The sequence below is a fragment of the Neodiprion virginianus genome, chromosome 5 (genome assembly GCF_021901495.1).
Source record: "Neodiprion virginianus isolate iyNeoVirg1 chromosome 5, iyNeoVirg1.1, whole genome shotgun sequence".
Classification (NCBI taxonomy): domain Eukaryota; kingdom Metazoa; phylum Arthropoda; class Insecta; order Hymenoptera; family Diprionidae; genus Neodiprion; species Neodiprion virginianus.
The window spans coordinates 17,704,741-17,726,627 of NC_060881.1; the positions used below are offsets into that span (position 1 = coordinate 17,704,741).

Here is a 21,887-nt window from a genome sequence, read left to right on the forward strand (position 1 = left end):
TTGGATTGACACGTATGCTACGTATTCTAAGATCAAATTCGACGGTCATGTGTTATGTTATGCTTATTGAGATTGAGTTTGTTTCGCGCTCGGCTGACTGTGGCGCTGTAGGTTTCTCTGTGTTGCCAACATAACTGTCTAGTGTTAAAAATTAGCCGTCTCAGATCCATTGTCCCAAAGTGCATCTAATAATCAAAAAATTATGGTACCGGTCGTTACTCATGCGAATAAGTCAATTCCTCAGGCTCTCTTTCATGATCTGATCATTATCGACTAACAAACAGGACCGTATTTTGTTTGATTTTCATTAAGCATCCAAGAAATACGCTCCAGCGTGAATGGAGCAACATCAAGATTCGCGTCGAACGTGAACTCTCCTTACATCTCTATCACTCTCTGGCCGAACCCCTAACCTAACTGAGATGGTCGTACGGTCTTTGCCCTGCAGTCCCCCCAAATCGCTTATCCATCCTATCAATTCCAGTCGATAACGCTTGATTGAGGTTGATTGTATGACAGCGTCTAGGCATCCGGCCCGGTAGCATCCCTGAAAGTGTAAGCACGCTGCTCTTCGTCTTTGGTGGCGTAGCATCAATATCCACAAGCTGCCCGTCTCGGGAATTCCGATACCCTCAACCGCGCACAGCATGAGTCACCTGGATATCAAGTTCACGCTCCCTCTAATTGATTGTTAGCCAATCTGTACAGTTTGTCTATTTGGTTTAGTCACAGCCGGGTTTACGCACAAAATGACGTCGTACCGAAAATAAGTACGCTCCCGAAAACATCGGGGCTGCTGTTCGTTTGAGCGTTTCATTATGAGTCACGCCCAATATTTTTAGCATGGTTTTGAGAGTTTAAAATTGCGAACATTATTAGAACACCGACAATTTTTTTTAAAAGTCAATAAATTCTGAGTCAATACCGGACAACTAGGTCAGATTGTTGTTGAATCTCTTGTATCACGCAGTTGTTGGCAGTGACAATGGAATTGCATCAACATAAATCTGAGGTATAAAATGATATGTCAAAATCCGATTAGAGAAAACACTTTCGAAAATATTTTTTATCGGCCCAAGCAGAAATATATTTACGAAACTCTAATGTTGCGGATATTCAATACTTATATAATTGTAAGTCATGATAAACGAGATAATTTTTTTAACTGTATACTGCAGTATATAATGCTGCATAAATCTATTTTACCGTATCGCTTTTCAGTAATTATTATGCATGCACTGCAGTATAGTTTTCCCAATCTACTTTCGAAGATGGTAAAGGCATACTTAAGATAGCATCTTTCCCAGTCACACTTCGAGATAGCGTCTCTTTTCGTTGGTCTAAATTTGAAGCAGTGTCTTATTCAGTCACATTTTAAGATACCACGTTAAACCTCTAACGTGTTAACATCTTGAACATAACGTTCATTCGGTAAGTTTTACCGAAACATTTCCCCAGAAACTATGCATCGTTTCTACTTCATCAAGTGGTCGGTCAGGAATTCAGGAACCTTAAGGGGTTGCACTTCTATTACGAGCATCGAAACAGGCTGATTTTCATAAATTAATTTCGGAAAAACTACTGATGCAATACTGTTACTTTTTTTGACAACGACTCGTGCACACGTTGAGAAGGGTCTTCAAACTACGTTTTTCGAAACGGTGTACACGATATCTCGAACTGTAATCGATGAATCGACTCAAGGTTTGATACACATATTCGAAAGAATAGTGCTTTTCAGCCGACGAACGATTTTATCGTTTTCATGTTTTGTTTAACAGTCATTAATAATAATACAACGTATTCTTGAGCTGAAAACGTTGAAAAAACTTCAGCAATTTTTCATCGTTATCAATGAGGAAAAAAAGAGCTTCGCCAGTCGAAAACTAATGCAATGTACTTAATGCACATATTTTTTTTTTATGTCAGACCATCCATACTTGTGATATCATGTACACCAATCGTCTGCACACGAAAATCATCGAAAGGTGCGAAGAGACATATATCTGTATCAAATTGTTTTTCTTTACGACAAAATTTTTTGGACACACTTCGCAACGTGTACTTGAATTGACATCATAAAAATTGTTAATATTGCAGCCATACCTTTTCCGAAAATAATTTGTGAAAATTAGTCTGTTTCAACACTCATCACAATAGGGTACGCTCTTTAACCGAACCGTTCGACTTATTACAACAAAAAATTTCATCGATATAGATATGAAATATCGCTTTTCTGTCAAAATCCAACTGTTTTTCAAATTTTCAATCGACCATTTTGAATCCGCAATTCTGAATTCTAGGAATGTGATTCCAGATTTCGATTCAGCAATGTCAAAAATCTCAAGCTACCCTAACACGATCAAATCGTTGAAGTGTGAATGTGTTTTCATAAAGCCAGAAAAAAGGCACTGATTTTTTCCGCATATTTATATGCGGTATCACTGACAGTCAAGGAGTTCATAAAGCTTCCTCGTATGGTTCTTGAAAGACCAACTTCTCATCTATACTCATGTTCTTCGGGGAATAAAATTCGATCTATGATAAGACACCGACGTATACTTTTCATTCTCCAGTACATTGAAGAAGTGCGAAAAGCTTCCCTCGGGTGATTCGACAGGAAGCCCAAACGCCCTCGGCAGCGAGGCGAAATCCATCGGCATCTATACCGCCAATTCGGCCCAAGTGCCTTATTCTGAAATGTTGTCACTTGTCACGGTGAAACGGCGATACGAGCGATAGGAAGTAATGTTATGGCATTGGATAATATTTTCAAATACGTTTTGGACCATGCAAACAAACTGCATCTGTTTTAGATTGTAAAATAAAAAGATACCATCGTGAAGTAGAAGTCGTGAAATTAAATGAAAATGTACGTAAGTCGATGTATCTGGCGCCATTCAGCATTCAATTCGGTTATTTAACTTGTAAGTCACGATTGAGTTTCATTCAATTCAATTGCTATTTCGGTAAATGATCAATACTTGAAACTAAAAATATTATCAATCAGATATTTTTCAACCATTTGTTAAAGTATGATATTCTTGAAATCTTCTCAACCCACTAAAGTTCTCGAGTTTTTTTTATTGTCTTCCGAGTCGTTTTAAAAATTATATCAATATTTATTTAGAAGTAATGAGTTAAGAAACTAATGGTCGCAAATTAATTGTGTTTTTCAAAAAAATTTACATTGTTCGCGTTAATTATCAGCACAAAAGTTTTAACCGTTGCATCATTAATAATATTACCATTCTGAAAAGTATATTACCTGACGATGAGATTTACATTAACAATGATTCATGTTGATTTTTATCAGGTGGAATGACGCGTATAATATAATTGCTACTCATGTATGGTTTACTTTCTGAATAGCGTTACGCACCTGCCTAAAACTACGTATCAGTGAATGTATAATATTTCATAATATAAAATTATAATTCTAAAGTAAGTACTCGTTTGGGGTGCAAATCCATTTTACAATTCTAATTATAGAACGTACCCGCCAGTAGGGCAGCTTATTCTGAACTCCAGAGCTCGTGTAAATGTCATCATCAATCAGCGACGTGTGAGCCATCAACCGTAGTAATCATTTAATGCATTTTCTAGTGAATCGTATAGTGTTTTTACACACAATCGCCTGAATTTTGTCAGACCGCGATGTTTTTAGATAGCATGAGATGGCAACAAAAAATCACTTATAGGTTTTTCCCAAAATTATACTAAAATATCGTCAATGAGCTATTGCAGCACTTCTACTTTTTGTCATATCGTGTATTATATATTAAGAAGAAAAAAAAACAATTATCTTTCATACCAATATTGTTTAGCCATTCTCGAAACGTGTCCCAGTTTAATGTCACGCCTCGTGATGTTCAATATGAAGCAAATTATTATAAAAGTACCATTTGTTGAGTGAAAACTTCTGAAATTATACTTATGTATAGTCACACTAATAGAATCATTCTTCTCACTAACCATTTAATAACAGAAAGTGTATGCTTAGATTCATTATTTGTTATGTACGGTACCATAATTGTGCGATCTAAATCGTAATATCTCAGTTACAGGAAGCCTCGAATTTCTTTCGATTTCAAATGTACTTTAACTATTCAATTATGTCTAGAAAAGTCACACAATGTTACCGTATATATATATATATATATATAAAAATAACAGAAATTGAATTTTGGCCGATAAATATCTAATGGAAAAAACTTCCTGCATAGATGCAGTTGATAAAATCATAAAGGGTCCATCTTCGATAGGTTGTGACATGCACCATTTGCTGAGCACCCCTTTGCAATCAAAGTGTCTGTGGATCACCAGGAAACCTTTCTCTTGCATTATGTATGTAACTTCGGTACTGGGAGAGCAGAACATTAGGAACTCGGATAGGGTGAAAGTCCCGGACAATTCTACGCAACGTAGCATCCGGTTAATCGTAACACTATAATAGAGGCCCTGTCGTATCGACTCCACCCGGGTCATGCGACCCTTGAGTATGCGATGTGTGCGGTGAATAGTAATTACTGTTATCTGCCTTAGTCCCTTAGTAATTCTGGGTGTATTGCTGGTATTTGCCCTGCTAATCGTTTAGTTCCATTTATTTGGTAAAACGCGATTCAAAAGGTTAAATGTTCAAACGATATCTAGAAATATCACTGACATGTAGGTGATAGTAATTTATAATTATTTTTAGGAGGAAAAATTCTATCCTAAGAAGCGATCTCGATCATTTGCATATATAAGGAAGTGATGAACGTTTACATTACACTATCCGTTTTCCGATGTTTCGTGTTTGTGTGATTGTTCCCAATTCTAGTAAGCCGAGTAGAGATTTGTCGCTGCGAAATATTTTGCAGATATTCGAATGCGTGACAAATTTCTTTCCAATTTCACATTCGAATGCGTGAATCTGCTGTGAAAGATTCTAATCTTGTATCAGTAACTTCGCGTTATGGCTATTTCTTTCCTGTGATCAAAAAAGAGTCGAGGTATAATCCTACGTTTTAGGGTAGATTTTCCAGCAAGGTCTTTGTGATGAGTACAAAACGTTTTTAGCTAGTACGAGCATCGACAAACAAATAACAACACATGTATGTGAGTATTATTTTTTGCAACAAAATAAAAAAATCTCAATGCGAGAGTATATTGAAAAAATACTCTCTTAGTATGCGTTCTGCATTACCGATATGTCTAACTGATGTACCGACGTTATGTTCTATCTTTCGATATCCTATTCTTTAGAAAGAGATGGCAGTCACGCTTATCGACCGATTATGTGATCACACCCACTTCTTCGCTTATCGACCGAGCTGAACAATTTCTGAAATTACCGAGCCACTGCTTCTGCCAGTTCGATCGCTGACCCGGCACAAAATATTGTCCAGAACTCGCTCTCTAATTCTTGACACGAAGCCAACACCCAAAAGCTCGACTCACAACGAAGACAAGACTCGAAAGTGCCGAAGAGCAACCATTCCTCTCCAATTATTCTAATTAATTCTATGAGATTTCAACATTCTTGATTTTTGTACCAGCAATGATTTTCTTTTTTCGCTGTGACAATAGTTATCTTATTATACTTAATAATATAATCAATATTGATTCGTGAATTTAGCAGATAAATAATTTAAACAATTTCAAAAATGAATTAACTATCCACGTGAAAACCTGAAATATATCAGAAAATAATTTGGATTTATGGTCCAACGAGAAAATATATCCATGATAAGGAGAGCATTGGAAAAAAATAGGAAGGTAGAATTTCAACAGATAGACAAGTAACGGATTTAAAATATGATTGGAATATTTCCATGATACTATTAAATATTTTCAAGATACTTACTAGTAACACTCAGGGAATTTTATTAAGAATCGTTCCTACCATGAAAAGTACGAATACGGCAAATAATCCACACCTTCTTCGATCTCAGTGCCCACTTCTCCCTTCCTTGTAAACTTGTGCTGATTATCCTTGCCTTTTGTCCCTGATCCATGGTCTCCCCTGAATCGAATTTCTTTTTATTGAAGAAATTTAAAGACCAGCCCGATTTAAACGTATGTATATTAGGGTGGTCCTTATTTGGGGTGTTGACGAATTCCGATAAGTGCGCCCCCTAGACACGTTTGAAATAAATTTAAAAAAATGTGTGCGAAAACGGAGCGCTGTAGTCCAATTAGAAGACGTGCCTATAAGCTCGTTTTGTTTTTCATTTGAATAACATGGGATTTTCAGACTACTTCAGTCATTATGTTTTTGAGTTGTCCCCATGAACGCAAAAAATTCTTTTTTCACATAAATCTGTTGTTCATGGATCTCGGAATATCGTAAAATCTTTCCCGATCCAGAAAAACAGACGGCGATCAAAACATTTTAATTTTAATTATTACTTTTTAAAAAAGTATAAAGTATAAACGATGTGTTTTTAAATACACTAATTGAAATACATATTTTTTCCCACATGTACAATTATTTTTTTTACAAACTTATGACGTAAATAAGACTGCCTTTTAATTGGTGAAATACTGTCAAGCACCAAGCGGCTAAAAAGAGGTATTCTCACGTTGATCAATTTGCCGTCGTGTATAATATCAGGGGGATGGGGGGCGTAAAGGTTGTGATAACGACTTGTGGAAAAATATACGCGTAGTTGTACCCATGAACAACAGATTTATGTGAAAAAAGAATTTTTTAAAACATAATGATTGAAGTAGTCTAAAAATCCCATGTTATTCAAATGAAAAACAAAACGAGCTTAGAGGCACGTCTTCTAATTGGGCTACAGCGCTCCGTTTTCGCACACATTTTTTGTTCATTTATTTCGAACGTGTCTAGGGGGCGCACTTGTCGAAATTCGTCAACACCCCAAATAAGGACCACCCTAATGTATATACGTAACAGCTACAAAGAAAATAGCGTTTACCGTGAAAGAAATTTAAAACTCCTCAAAGGCGATTCGTTTATCGATCCGTGGTATAGGGTTGGTTATTCTCGTTAACGTGACGCGGTTAGAACGCCTCACTTCTGGGCGAGAAAAAAAAAAGGAAATCATGAGAAGCACTTTTTATGCTTTAATCAAAATTTGATGTATATCGAGCCAAATTACCATCACGTGGCAACCCTGGTGTTTCCGCGACGATGAATTTCTGCTGTGTCACAGCATCTGCATTACACAACTTTTTGCAAAAATAAAAAAGTCACCGCGGAAATCAATGTATCTTCGTTCGTCGAACGTTGACTGGATACTTTGAGGATACATCGACATGCGGATAGTCAAAACAGTGTTCAAACTCATAAATTGACAAGCAGAGGCTTGAACTGTCAATTAAGCTCTGATGTGTTTTCAAAGGTACTGCCCACTTCGTATGAAAAAAATTGACAACCGTTTGGATTCGGAACGAAACAATTCAGGAATCCATAATCTAAGACGATCACGTTATCCAACACCATTCATTCCTACCAAATTGGTGTTATTTGTCCGATATCAGTGAACGATAGTTCATCATTTTCTCCGTAAAAAAATGGTACACGAATCGTTTGATCTGCATCTTTCACATTAAATAAGATACGAGAATGGCAGGCAAATGAAAACTTTTGTACCGACTCGCGACATGTGAATTACTGTAATTCCATAAAATTCCTACCTTTCAGTACCGTCTTATCGTAGCAATAAATCATTTGATCGATCAAATCACGACAGTCTCCCCAATCAACACAAATGCGAGTAATTCTTTATGTAAAGTAACTTTTACGGAGTTTGATAACGATCGGGACTTCGTTTTTATTCTCTAAATTTAAATTGGCGAAAATTCACTGATTCCCAGTTATCAGTATACCACTGGAAACAAACCAGTGCAAATAGACCGATGATTCAGTGACTTTTCACCAATGTGTCACTGACTTCCAACGCATATGCCCTCATTTTTTCTAGCGGTATATTTGTAACTGGGATTTATCAGTGAATTTTCACCGATTCAAATTTAGAGAGTCCCTGTAGTTGTAATCGACATACGCGTCCTTTATCCATACATAAAAAATGGTGAAAGTATATTTCTGTTAACGGTTGTAATATTTCTTTGGGATTATAATCTAATTAGATACGTAGTGTAGATGATAACGTCTCCCCTAACCGCGCAGAACTGTTTTTATACGCTCTGGTTCTTTGTACGTTCTATTTGTCACGGTGGGCCCCTTGGTGCAAATAAAATATCACCGATACTTGTCTCCCCAAATCGATCAGCTGATACGAGTGAGGATTTATATTACAGGCATTCGCTGCGATAACGGTTCTCCGCAAACCCTGCATCACCACGGTTCGTGGTAGTTCGTTTAAAGTTATCTCTTTTCAGGGTTCCGTAACTCAAAAGGAAAAAACGGAAGCCTTATATAACAGTATCACTTTGTTGTCCGTCCGTCCATCTGTCTGTCCGTCTGTCAAGAAACTTTTTCTGCAATCAAGTACAAGTTAATATCAAATACCAAAGTCTACCGTCCCTTGGAAGTGTAAAAATTTCAAGCTTCTAACAATAAGTCAACGTAGTCAAAATATACGGCTATTTATGTCACATATTTTGATACTCGCAAACTCAATCATCAAAACCTGTAGGGTACTTCTCGTTGACCTAGAATCACGAAATTTCGAGAGAAGCAAAGTTTCACAGCACAAGTAAAGGAAGAAGTACGAAATCAGTTAATTTGTAGTTGTATCACATAAAAAAAGTAATAAGTTTCTGCAAACGTGCATTATTAAATATACGTGTAATATATTACATGGCATTCGTGTTCAATTATATTTGTGAGGTTGTCTCTTATTGGTCGTTGGACACTGTTTTCTTTCGGTTCAATCGATTTTTTTGCCAAAAATCTATCATCGGTATTACACAACACCCGGTGTCTCAGTGATGTCAAACACGATTTGAACGATAATTGATTAAAATATATGGCGCAACGTGGCAAGGCTATTCGTTCAAAGCTCTATTGACAATAGTAAAATAATGGCATGGAATATGTCGCGTTCTTCAGATTGAACATAAAAAGTGTGTTATAATTGCCTGCAGATCGTTCAATTTTGGGAAAGTTTATTCTTAGCACGAGGTTAAACTAACGTTAATGTAACAAAATGCTAAGCACAGGTACACCGTTTTCCAATTCCAGAATGACCCTCAAGACGTTAGGTTTCCAAAATATTAGGATAGTTTGATTTAAATACAATTCACTGAATTTCCAACAATCCTTAAATCGTTACAACAGAATGATTTTTTCTTGAAAAAAAACCATTATTACACTATCGTTACGATATTCAATTTCATTATTTAGCTGTGTTTATAAACGCCGTACGCTAGGAAAGACACACTCCGAGATCTTCTTTTTTCTCAAACGAAATTCACGAATAATATATAAATAAATAAACCTTAAAATATTTAAAAATTTTACACCTTCCTTGTGTGAACCACTTGTATATATGTTTAAACTGAGTACTGAAAAATCGATTATACCTGTTTACCTAAAAAAAGAAGTTCGTCCCCTAGGTTAGTTACTAATTTTAATTAGCTGGGTCATCTCTCTTACGATTAGTTCTTAGATTTCATGCTCTTTTCCATCATGACCATTGTTCAAGTCCGATGTGTGGTCTTTTGTTCCCCCTTTAATCGTCAATTTCCCTCTTTGGATTGATATGAACCCAAAAGAATCTGATAAACAAGGCTTTCCCCCATCTCTCTTTTTCACCGTATGTATTTTCTCTTTTCCACTACATCTCTTTTGGTATATGCTCATGATTTCTTTTTGCTTAGTTGACGGAACGGCTATTTCCTCTTACTCCTGATTTCCGACATAGGATTTGACATGAGCTTAGGCAACTTTTGATGTAACTGATGTAAGTCCACCATTCTATTTATTTTTTTTTTTCTTTCCTCTTTTCCTTTTTCGATAAGTTGATGTTAGCTCTTCTGTTTCCTGTTATTATAACTTAACATTGTTACTTACATACTCTTTGCATCTTGTAAGATGTATTTCGTTATGTTAAATTATTTTTTTTTCTCGTGATAAATTAATTTTAGTCTGAGGGTGGCCCCCCACCAAAGGACCGAATCGTCAAAGATACTTTATTCCTATCGATGACCGTTGACATCGTTTAACCCCTTTTTCACACAGAGTTATACTGTACGGCGGGGGAGGGGGGGTAACTCTTGTTTTGTATTTAATAACTAGATATGTGATTTGTTCTCTAAATAAATATTTTCTCTAGATAAATAAATGGAATAGAATGGAAATTGTTCTGCGTCTGTGTGTTTCAAATACTAGGAATTCGTCCGATATTATGCACGAGTCGCCACTCTGCGTTGTTTCGTGAGATTGGAAACTCCCTGAAAGTGCCTTAAATCTATTTGTTATACTCTCTTCATGGTAATCCTATTATTTTGTATGCAATGAATTAACATCGATTGTCTTATTACACATTACTGCTCTGACAATGAGTGAAAATCGTTCTGCTCATTTCAGAAACATGGTATTCGAAAGTGTTCGATATTTTTATATAAAATTCAAAAAATGTGAGCAAGTATATAGACCGAATTGCAAATGAATTCTAATCTAGCGAGGGAGAAGGTCGCAGTTTCAAATGGTTTACCATTATTTGAATGAGGTTCGATTCTACAGAAATCAGTTATATAGAGCCTATATGTTTTACGGAATATGTTCCACAAAATTGTCTCTGCAGAAATATTTTTCTACAGAATATATTTCTACACAAAAGAATGCGAGATTCACATCAGAAACAATCCTGCATGAAATTATTCTATACACTATTCTGTAAAAATATAATTCTTTCATGCTTTCCTTTAAAGCTATGACTCAAAACAAAAAAAAACATATCTTGATTTTTTTCAACTCGTTCCGTTCAAGTTATATTCGTTTGAAGTCTTCAGACAGGTGCTTTGCAATAATTCATAAAGCGAGAACATGTGGGTAAAAAAAATTCAAAACAGTGATGAACACTGTTTATGATAGGTAAAATGAAGCGAAAAAAATCACGCGCGTAACAAATTTGAACTCAAAATCTGATCTGATTTTAAAAATAACACGTCTTGTACCGAGTGTGGAAATAGATATACCGCGTTGATGGACCAGAATTAAGTTTTTGATTTGTTCTACAGATTGATAGTTGAAGTATAATCTTTCTGAACCCCAGGAGACCAGCTTTGAACTCGTCTTCGTTTTTCGAGAAAGAACCCTTCAAAGTTACTTAGATCCCTCGAGTGGTTGAAAAGAAATATAACATCGTTCTCCCGGGCAGAATCGAACCCGGACATTGGATTACTGACCCCGGGACAATAGCCACTCGGCCGTTCGGCAATGAGACTACGACGACGCGTGGGATGTAAGGTGTCCACAAAACTTTAAAGGGTTTTTCTTCAAAAAATACGGATGATTTGTCAGCTTGCCTTTGGGGAATTCAAAGGATCCTATGTGAATCACCAGCTGACAAACCCCCAACCAATGGAGTCCATCAGAAAACTTGGATCAGTTTTTCCAGTATCTCCGTCTCAGCCTTCGAAGTAGTAAATACATTAGTTGGTATTTCTAGTATGATATAAAATGAATTTCCATTTTGTGAAAAAAAATTTTAGCAAAAACTGTCGCCATTTTGGACGAAACAAACTTGGACTGTGGCAAATGCGATCCACTTTCTAAGAATAATGTCTCCAAATTTAATGTGAATTGGTTTGAGCCATTTTTCGGATATCTCTGGAATTGTAGAACATGTTACCGAGCAAAATGATTGTCGCTATTGTCAATACCAATGTTTTCTATTATTTAATTCCAGTAAAAAAAATATTCAAACTAAGCTCGACCGATATACTTTTCATTAAAATAAACCTTAATCAAATTGAACGATCAGTCGTCGAGATATAAATTCCCAAAATTCGCCAACCTTTTGAGCTGTCTACTCATTTAAACCCACTTGCCTCGTTGGCCTCGAGTAGTCAGGCCATCATTGAATGTACCATATAGAATGCGATAGAAAAAACGGTATGCTTTTTGTTGCAGGAGCAAAAGAAGTTCATATGGAATGGCAGCCGGCTGGTGGGTGTTACGGGTGCAGTTCGTGGCGGTAATGGTGGCCGTCATGACGGGCGTTAGTGGTCTTTGTCCGGCACGGTGTAAGTGCGACGACGAGTTTTTGCGCGTATCTTGCATCTCGACTGGCCTCGACGTCGTTCCTATTCAACTGAACCCGGAAATCCGGCACATCAACCTGGCCGGCAATAGAGTGACCAGTCTTCATCTGACCTTTGGGTTCTACGGCAATCTCGAGACCCTCGACCTCAGCTCGAACCTCATCCACACTCTAGGCTCTGACAATTTTAATCTCCAGCAGAACCTGCTCTCCCTAAACGTTAGCTTCAACTCCGTCCAGACGATTTCCAAGAACGCATTTCACGGCCTCAACGCCCTCAGGGAACTTGATCTTAGTGGGAACAACATAACGGAAATCGACAAGCAAGCACTCAGGTTCACCAGCGAATTGGAATCGTTGAATCTTAGCAGAAACTCCCTCACAAGTCTTCCAGATGGCCTGCTCAAGAACCTCCACAAAATCCGCACCCTGGTGCTGAACAAAAATCCTCTTCTTGAGGCTCCCGCCAACAACCTGGCTCTCGCGCCAAGCTTAGAAAACCTTAACCTCGCCTACAACCTCATACAAGAACTCCACAGAGACTCTCTGTCCTCCCTTCCGTCCCTGATCACTCTGGACCTTGCAAACAACGTGATAAGAGGCATTAGTGAGGACGCATTCGACCGTCTTCCGGGACTTTTGCGTCTCGATTTATCCGGGAACAACTTGACCTCGGTACCAACTGCTCCTCTTTCCAAACTGACCATGCTGTCGAAGCTGATACTCAGCCGAAATCCTCTAGGATCCCTCCAGACGATCGCCTTCCAAAACCTGTTTGAGCTTCGTGACCTTGAACTCGAGGAGTGCTTAATAGCGCGGATTCACGCCAGGTCATTCGCGGACAACATTAATCTCGAGCAGATATCGTTGGATGGAAACACCGAGTTGGAAGAACTTCCAGAACGTATTCTATATGGAGCGAGGTACCTGAAGTCCGTCTCGTTACGGAGGTGCAGTTTGGCGACACTGCAGCCGACCCAGTTTCCCGTCGACACTCTCGCCTCTTTTCAGGCCGGGGGTAACCCGCTTTTGTGCAACTGTTCCATCCAGTGGCTGTGGAACGTGATCCGGTCCGAGGAGCACCGAAACGAGTCCCGACTGAAGGTAGACTCCTTGGACATCGTGTGTGCTGACGAGGAGTTTAAGGGCAAGAGGCTCATTTCGCTACCTGAAAGCTCGCTACGGTGTCACTTGAGTCCCCTTTATCTGTCGCTCTTCGCCAGTGGGTGCCTAATCACGACGGCGGCGATACTAGCCCTGATAGTCTACGTGACCAAGGCGAAAAGGAAGAAGCAGCCGGCGTACACCGCGCCTAGGCCCGAACTCCTCGTCTACGTCGGCCAGGGTAGTGAGCTGGACAAGAACACCGAGTCGTACAGCAGACGACTGATAGCCCAGCTTGAGGAGGTGGGCTACAACTCGCCTGGAAAGATGCAGTGGGATGCGCAACTGGCGCGACCCTCGCGGGACGCGAAAGACTTCAACCTCTACGAGACCCCGCAGTACGCAAGACCCAGTGTCCACGAGACGTCCACAGGGGTGTTGGTCCGGCCTCAGAGGTCCACCGACATCTTGGACCCCTACGCAAGGCAGGACGAAGCCTACGCCGTGGCGGACGTTACCTCGCTGCAAGAAGAAGCTCCGGAAGTACTCTCTCTCTACCATATGCAGAGCTCTACCAACAGGTCAAACTTCCCCCCTGTCGTCGACTATGATGCACCCTTCCACTACCAGAAGCAAAAGCCGCACATTGTTTTCGTCTGATCGTTGGACAACGAGTGATCAGTTCAAAGGAAAAGGGATCGCGGAATGAGCGCAGCTGTGGAAATGGAAGGATTCGTCAGACAAAGAAGCGAATTTACTTTCGGAATATAACAAGGTCTCCGTGAGTCTGATAGCAGCAGCTGCTCGTTGATGAAAAAGACTCCCTGACACATTGGTCTTCATAGGAGCGAGCCATTAGGATAGTACACAGTTGAACCTCGCTAACGTTACGCAGGACCCCTACTAGGCCCCAGCGAATTCCGCCACTTTTTCAAATCTCGATTCACGCTCGCGTGTGTGTATGCGGATATTGATGCTCGACTCGAGAGTGACTACTTGCAGTAGATACTATAGGAGGGTTGTTCAGTTGGGTAGGTGAAGTTGACGTTAGCGGGGTTACGCTGTACCATGAAGTTGGACTTCACTTGCAATTATGAAGCTCAGAATGAATGTAAGTCAAATGTGAGATAACTGTGGCGTATCAGCTCTGCTCATTCGCTCACGTAAAATCCGCATAATTTATTATAAATTTGCTCAGCTGTCAGAATTCAAATATTTTGTGAATGTAGGTAATAACGAAAATAAGATTAATAAAATCAAGCTTAATTATAGATATTAGTAATATGTAGCTCAAGAGATGATCGTGTACGACAAGTTGGGGGCTTTAATGAAAATATTCCTCAGCCTTCTGCACTCGTCCAGAAGACACTTGCTTGAAAATTTGTAAGTTCTCAGAGTCGCACTAATTTCAGACGCATCATCGTGGTATCGGGTACTGGTGTTACGTGAAGACCAACACAAATGTACAAATTGTATGATCAAATGTACAATCGAAGCAGTCATTTCACAGGATGTGTATAGGTGTTCATTAGATGAACGATGAACTAGGGTGAATATCATTTTGCACTGCTCAGCTCACTTAGATTAGTTTTGCGAAACATCACAGTCAAGTTGTGTGAGAGATTCCACCGGGGCTTCAAATGGCTTTTATGCCCTCAGTCGAAATCAGTCTTTTCCGAAAACAATTCTGTTCATAATCTCTCTGTTCTCAAATTTTCAACCAAGTTCTAAATTTATTATTTCCTATGAAACCATAATTCTGATGACATAACTAAAAACATATTTTATAGTTCTCGATTAATGTCTACGCTTTCAAAGTTCGAAAGTATAGCCAGAAATAAACATACGCTCACAAATCTAGATGTGAAAGTCTTGAAGTTATATTGTCGTTGAAATTGGGAATTGTTTAAGTTGATTTGTACATTTCTTGATTGATATACACAGTGACAAAATTATTCACAGCAAATGATGAATCGTAAAATGATAATAGACCGAATCCATTTCAAATTGGTCAGGCAGAGCGAAAATGATTGAACGAAAATTTGTAACCTAACGAAATTGGAATATGTTTTTTTCTAAGGTAAAAAAGAGACTCGTATTTTCTTGTTTGACAGGAAAATAAAATTCCTACAAAATTATGGCCGTTCGAATATTTACGCGCCCGCTACAGATGTTCTAATGAAACAAATGCATTTTTTCTTCAACACGCTACATCTTCGGAACGAATTAAGATAATTGCAAGTTTCTGGTTTCATTTTGTGAAGTTTTTAGCGTTCTTTCACAGCCCATGAAGAAGCTGGAAGTTGAATATAGCGCCTCTTTGTCCAAAATTTGAAAAAATTGATTCTCTCAAATCCGATTTTTCTCTGTCCCGCATTTCACACAATATACGGGGTGATATGCTTCATTTATCCTGTGAGTTTGATGCTATGATATGCCTTCGTATGTGAAAACCAAATTCCTGCGTTCTAATGAAATTTTCCAATTTCTGTACTATTCTCAATGTTTTTATATTTTTACAGACCACGGTGAGTTTTTGATAGAAGAAAAATTGTACTAGAAACTTGTTCCAGGTATAACTGGACTGCTGAAGTAATAGATAATCGAACAACCTTCGATGTCCGAATTCTATATAGACTATATTTCTATTCAGCTAAACTACCAAATGGTCTAGCGCGAAACATCGAAGAACTTTGTAATTAAGAGTTTATTTCATTACACAAGGCATTAATTATGTAGCAATTTCTAATGAAACGATAGTTGAAAAGTCTCTTACACTTCTACGCCTGGATGCTTAAATGTTCTGAATCCGTAACACCGGTTCTCGGAATGTTCGCCTATTTGACATGTAATTAATGTCTTGTCTACCGAAATAAATTCTCGATTAGGAAGTTCGTCGATGTTTTACGCTAGACCCTTTGGTGCTTTGACTGAATAGAAATATGGTCTAGAATTCCGACATCGTACGTAGTTCGATTCTCCATTATTATAAAAAGTCATCATGTTGATAATTTTGAAAAATCTTTTAGTTTCATCGTGGGCTTTGAAAGAACGCCAAAAACTTCACAAAATGAGACCAGAAACTTGGAATTGCGTTAATCCATTCCATAGATATAGCGTGTTCAAGAAAAAATTCGTTCGATTTACTGTAAGATTTTTAGCGAGCACGTAAATATTCGAACAGTCATAATTTAGTGGGAAAAATGTTATTTAGCCAAACAAGAAAATATGAGTTCCTTTTTTTTACCTCAGAAAACATCATATTTCAGTTTCGAAGAATCCTGCAACATTACGTTTTCCGGCCTGCTCTAACTGAGATGGATTCGGTCAATATATTAACAGTATCATATTGAACTTCGATATAGTTTCAATAATCCAACATGCACACTATCAAGTGAAACTTTAGTGATGTACGAACTAAAATAATCAAGAGAACAGTTATTGTTGTATTAGGATTATGAGTCCTTAGAAAGCAGCTGAAATAATTATGAAAACTTTTTACTGAAATTTAAAATCATGCTGCGCTATCATGACTACAAGTTTGACACGCGTAACAACGAAAACTGATATGCGCTACTAGATTGATCAAATTCCCGAAACTTCCTTATAAGTATACATCAATTTCAGACGTATCGGAAATTGATAATACTCGTTTGCGATTCGTTCGTGCTTAGGCAGGATTGTCAATAGTCATGGAAAGTACTTGTAAAACCTACTAAGTGTTAATAATTAGGGTTACGATGGTGCCAATTTTGATTATAATATACATATAACATTATTATATAAAAAAAGTCTAAAGATACGTGAAGATTATTATGCATTCTTTCAACCTTCTGGAATACCACAGAGTAATTCATATAATACGATTATCCCGTTTTCCAATATGCTCACAGCCGTATTTTTCCGAACGATCCGAATTTGATTTTTAATATAATTCCATTACAAATGACGAAGCATTCCTAAAAGCTCGCTTGAATAACAGGGAGCTGCATCATCCAGCTTCTGAACTAGGACTTCGTTGAGATATTTTGCAAGTCATCTACGTGCCAAAACACAGACATTAGCAATAAGGACCGGTGCAACTTAGCAGGTTGAGCGTCAGATTGCGCATGCGCGGGGTATTCGGAATTTAATACAGACTGGCCACCTTAAGCCACAGCTGTCAAACGTAGTTTTCCAAGGTTATGTAAGTGATGCTAATTTTTGAGGCTAAGCTGGTCTCAAATAGTGGATATCAGCCTTAAGAAAAAGCTTAGCAAACATTTTTCGTCAACTGACTAGTGGCCGATGATTGATACGAGTCATCACAGCAATATAATTTTAATTCCGCACTTCATACGGGAGAGATTAAAATCTCATCTTCCATTTCTAGTAAGTTGGCACCCCTGCCTTGCGAACGAAAATATTGCCGTGGTACGATCTGTCAGAGCAATGGACTTCTATTAGTTTTCGCAGGCGCAGTCACTCAGCCTGCTAAGTTTCACCGTTTCATCTCTGCAGATACAAGAACTTGAAATAGCAATTCACGAAGCTTGGTGCATCAAGGTTTGAACCGCTTGATAGTTGATCGACATGTTATACAATCATACCCGTTCATCACAATATGTCCGCCTATTATCCAAAGGATGTAGCTTCATTGCCAATTAGAATTGGTAGCCCTGTATTCGAGTTACCAAACTACCGAAGTAGCAATTGGAGAGCATTCGATCATCTGCAACTGTTTCATCAGCATACGGTGTACAGATAAAAAATTAGCAAAAAATACGTGAATCAGCCTGCCTGTCTATCTCTTTAATTCGTCAATTGCAATTTTCGCTATTAGTGAAAGTAGGTATTATGTAAATTTATTCATTTATGACATTTTTTTAAATTTACGAAAGCTCAACAAAAATGCTCTCACACACTGAATGAGGTATTTTTTAATTTCTGTTTCAGCTCAAGTTACGAAGTGTAAATGCCAATTATAATGAAATAACTTGGAATACCTACATATTTATAACCTTATATACACTGAGAACAGGTGTGCGAAAAACAATTAATCGTCTTCCGGTGTAGACTGTATACATTGCTGAGCTATATTTTATAAATCTACGGTGCACCTGTTTTTTTATACTGCAAGGTTTTCTTGCAAGGATCTACCCGTAGCGCGCGCAATTCAACTTGCTCAATTTTGATTCGCTGATATCCATGCACGTAGCCTGAAACAAACTTTCACTGATAAGAAGAAATTCCCTAGAATCAACCGATTGACAAGTAACAGTTAACCATAACCTCTCACCTATTAACCCCTTGATGGACAGTGAAACGTATATGCCTCACTTATTCAGTCTCCGTTTTTTTCGTATTTCTAATATATTTTTGCATATTTTGTATGCATGTAAATACTTATTGGACTCTTGGGTGTCTAAATCATTAAAATTTGATGCAAAATTGCAATAATACGTTCATTTAATACACGGGGGTTCTGCGTAGAAACACCTACCTTACCGGCAAAGCTCTCCCCAGACGCAAACCCTTGAAGGTTACCCCCACCCTCGTCAGATAAAATGCGCTCGACGTCAGCATCGTTACCATCGTTTTCATAGTCTGATTATTGATCGTCGTTAAAAAAATCCTGCAAATTACCATGTTTCAACCCCTCATCAAAGTATGTTTTGCTACGCAAAACCTCCCTTGTATTAATACTTATTTATATATTTGTTATAAACAATTAACACGAAAAACTCGTTGAAAGAAAGGGTTCTCTTTGTAACGTAGATAGCTGAGGCTCTGAAATTTCTTTTACATATTTTCCATACACAGTTTAATGAAATAAATTTTTTCAGAATTATCCATATGCTATTTAAAAAAAAAATGTTGTAAATCTCAGGAAACATCCGCCATTTTGAATTTCGTAATTCTAACTTCTGAATCGTAATCAGTAACCTCGAAAACATAGAGATGATCTATGATTTTCTAAATTTGTTAAGTAGAAAAATGTGCCCTTCAAAGGGATAAAAAGGGTAGGCTCACGGCGCAGCCATGATTCCTTACACATCAGTCACTCTGTCCACCATGCTAGTAAAATTTTTACGAAACTGGCAACACATATAAGCTAGACGATGGCAGGTCCTTTCAGGAAAACGTCTAGGTAAATTCCTGCATAAGAATTAGCAATTTTAATCAAAATAACACCAGTACACTTACAAGTATGGTACGAAATTCAATGTCATACACTCACACAGACATAACACGAGGGCTGCTAATTGAAATAAATGAGAATTATCGATTCTCAATTGGTTCTTAACATTTATCGGATCAAATCATGTTGATAGAATGTTTCTATACAAGAAGCGATAAAATTCAGTAGAAATCAGAAGATTAGAATAGACGAATATGACGTACCTTTTACTAATGTAAAATGTGGAAAAATGTTATCTATAAAAACTATTTTAAAGATTGCACAACGTCCTACACATAGCAATTCTTGCAGCACTCAAAGAACCAAATCCAATGCTGAAAAGGGTGATGATTTACTTTTTCTTTAATGGTTTCTGATATTCTTCAAAAAAATCTCACTCCAAAGTTGCTCGTCTATAACGAAATGGTAATAATCTTTTCTTGAATTTGACGCTTATAATACACGAGTAACACAATATCAATCATTTTCTTCAAATCTGCTGTTTCAACTCTAAATTTCATGCCATGCACAATTCGTTTATGTAGTATAATACATGTATGCAAGTATTCATCTGCCATTTTGGGAGACAACAAGCTACAATTTTCATTATCTTTGATTACATACGTATTGTCATGAAGCAAGTGATTTCTATCGTGTAATCAAACGCCCTCAAGTTTAAATCGCACTTGGTTCAGCCAGATTAGGAAATACTCGTGCAAACTAATTGGATTGGGGGTAAACATTCAGCCAATAATAATCAATCGATACCACCAATCAACCAATTAACCCGAACAACGATGATTCGCAAACATTGTTTAATTACATAGAAATGTACAAAGATAATATGTTGATGCTACAGAGCCCGATGATTCAATCCATTATCATAGTTGCTCTCAAATATTTGCACAAGTATATTTATAGGTATCTAATGGATTGTTTTGCAATGAAATATATTTCATCAGATTGAATCGTGTTTAAAAAAACGCTAATATCATTCAACGGTAGCAATAATAATACTAGGTTCCAGAAAGCATCATTGCCCTGAGCAAAAATTTTTAATCGTTAGTTGATTTTATATGTAATATATATATACAAGATTTACGATACCACATAGATTATGATACAAGATGGACGGAATACTGCAAATACTAAATTTGCGATGGTAATTTTTGGCAGTAAAAATTCTTAAATTCTTACATTGCGCCAATTATGCAGCGAAACCTAAGGTTCCGATAACTAGAGCATCAAAAACGCTGAAATAAGAGGAACGCCTCTGGACATTCAATGTCGAGGATTTAAGTGCGGTGAAAATTCTACGGAATAGATTAATTCAGCAATTGAAATGTTTGAATTACAATTAATACAAATGCGATGGAATACGTCAAACATATTCTATTGTGAATATATTTCTACACGCCGGTTTTAAGACGATAAAACACAAATTTTGCACAACACACGTTGTAGACGAATATCCGATGTAACTCTTTTCGTTCAATCCCATAAAGTACATGTACGGGGAATATTTCTTGAAGAGAGGGGACCGATGAATATTCCTTGTATACAAGCTGAATGCAATAATTTTCTAAATATAACGTTTAAAAATCGTACTTAATAAGATTTCGTGCTAGCCAATTGAAATACAAAAACACAACGCCAAGTTTATTCTATATAGATACAAACACACGTAATACACTATAAATATTATACGATGCATATAAACCTTATAGTTGTGCGGTACTTCATTTACTGGCCCTGTTTGAAATATGTAAAAATTGAAGCAATAACAGTTAAGATTATATTGTATACATATATATATACATATATAAATACCAAATATATTATATATTTATATATTTATTAATTTGTATGAATGACAATGTTACGTTTTGGATATAAAATATACTGACACAGTATGAATAAACTTATGTTTGAATAATATGAACCGCCGAGTTCGTGAAATTAAGTATTATAAACGTAATCGGTGTTCCACCATTTTTTCCCCCAGACTGCACATTGCACCCTGCACGTCTTTCTGTCTTTCTTATTCACTTTCTTCTCTTCTGATCGTAAATCACAGCTTAAAAAGATTGATTGCGTGAAAATCGATACGTTTTTCTAATTTTATCACGATATGTTCGTACATTCGATATTTATAAATTTATTATATTCGTAAGCTGCGAAAATCTTGTTGATAATACAGAACCAGAAAACACTGGAATTATAAACAGAAGCTTGGATATCGATATTTCGATTCAAATCGCTGCAAAATGGTCAGATTGCATTGGATTCATTCGATTTCATCCACAGTGGTTGAGTTTAATTAGAAAACTGTTTTCCACAAAGTCACTAAAACTCAATATCGCTATTTGTTGATCATAACCTATATCGGTTCCATATTGTAAAATTAAATATTTAACGAATCCAATATTGTAAAAAAAAAA

The 21,887-nt window shown here is 37.3% G+C and overlaps 1 protein-coding gene and 1 long non-coding RNA gene across 5 annotated transcripts in view; both read left to right on the forward strand.

Moving 5' to 3' along the window:
• The window catches only part of LOC124304323 (chondroadherin-like), a 73,992-nt gene extending 58,993 nt beyond the window's left edge, over positions 1–14,999 (forward strand). For 3 of the 4 annotated variants that reach the window (XM_046762364.1, XM_046762365.1, XM_046762363.1), the window contains exon 2: positions 12,053–14,999. In XM_046762364.1, coding sequence (XP_046618320.1) covers positions 12,075–13,946 — 1,872 coding nt within the window. In that variant the 5' untranslated portion in view covers positions 12,053–12,074 and the 3' untranslated portion in view covers positions 13,947–14,999. Of the gene's footprint in view, positions 1–11,492; positions 11,575–12,052 lie in introns of those variants that run through there. The other variant, XM_046762366.1, reaches the window with a different exon arrangement.
• A 1,167-nt stretch (positions 15,000–16,166) lies between these two features.
• Positions 16,167–21,388, forward strand: LOC124304324 (uncharacterized). Its single transcript, XR_006908148.1, has 2 exons — positions 16,167–18,585; positions 19,288–21,388. It is a non-coding gene; the product is annotated as an uncharacterized LOC124304324 (long non-coding RNA).
• Positions 21,389–21,887: the final 499 nt, after the last annotated feature.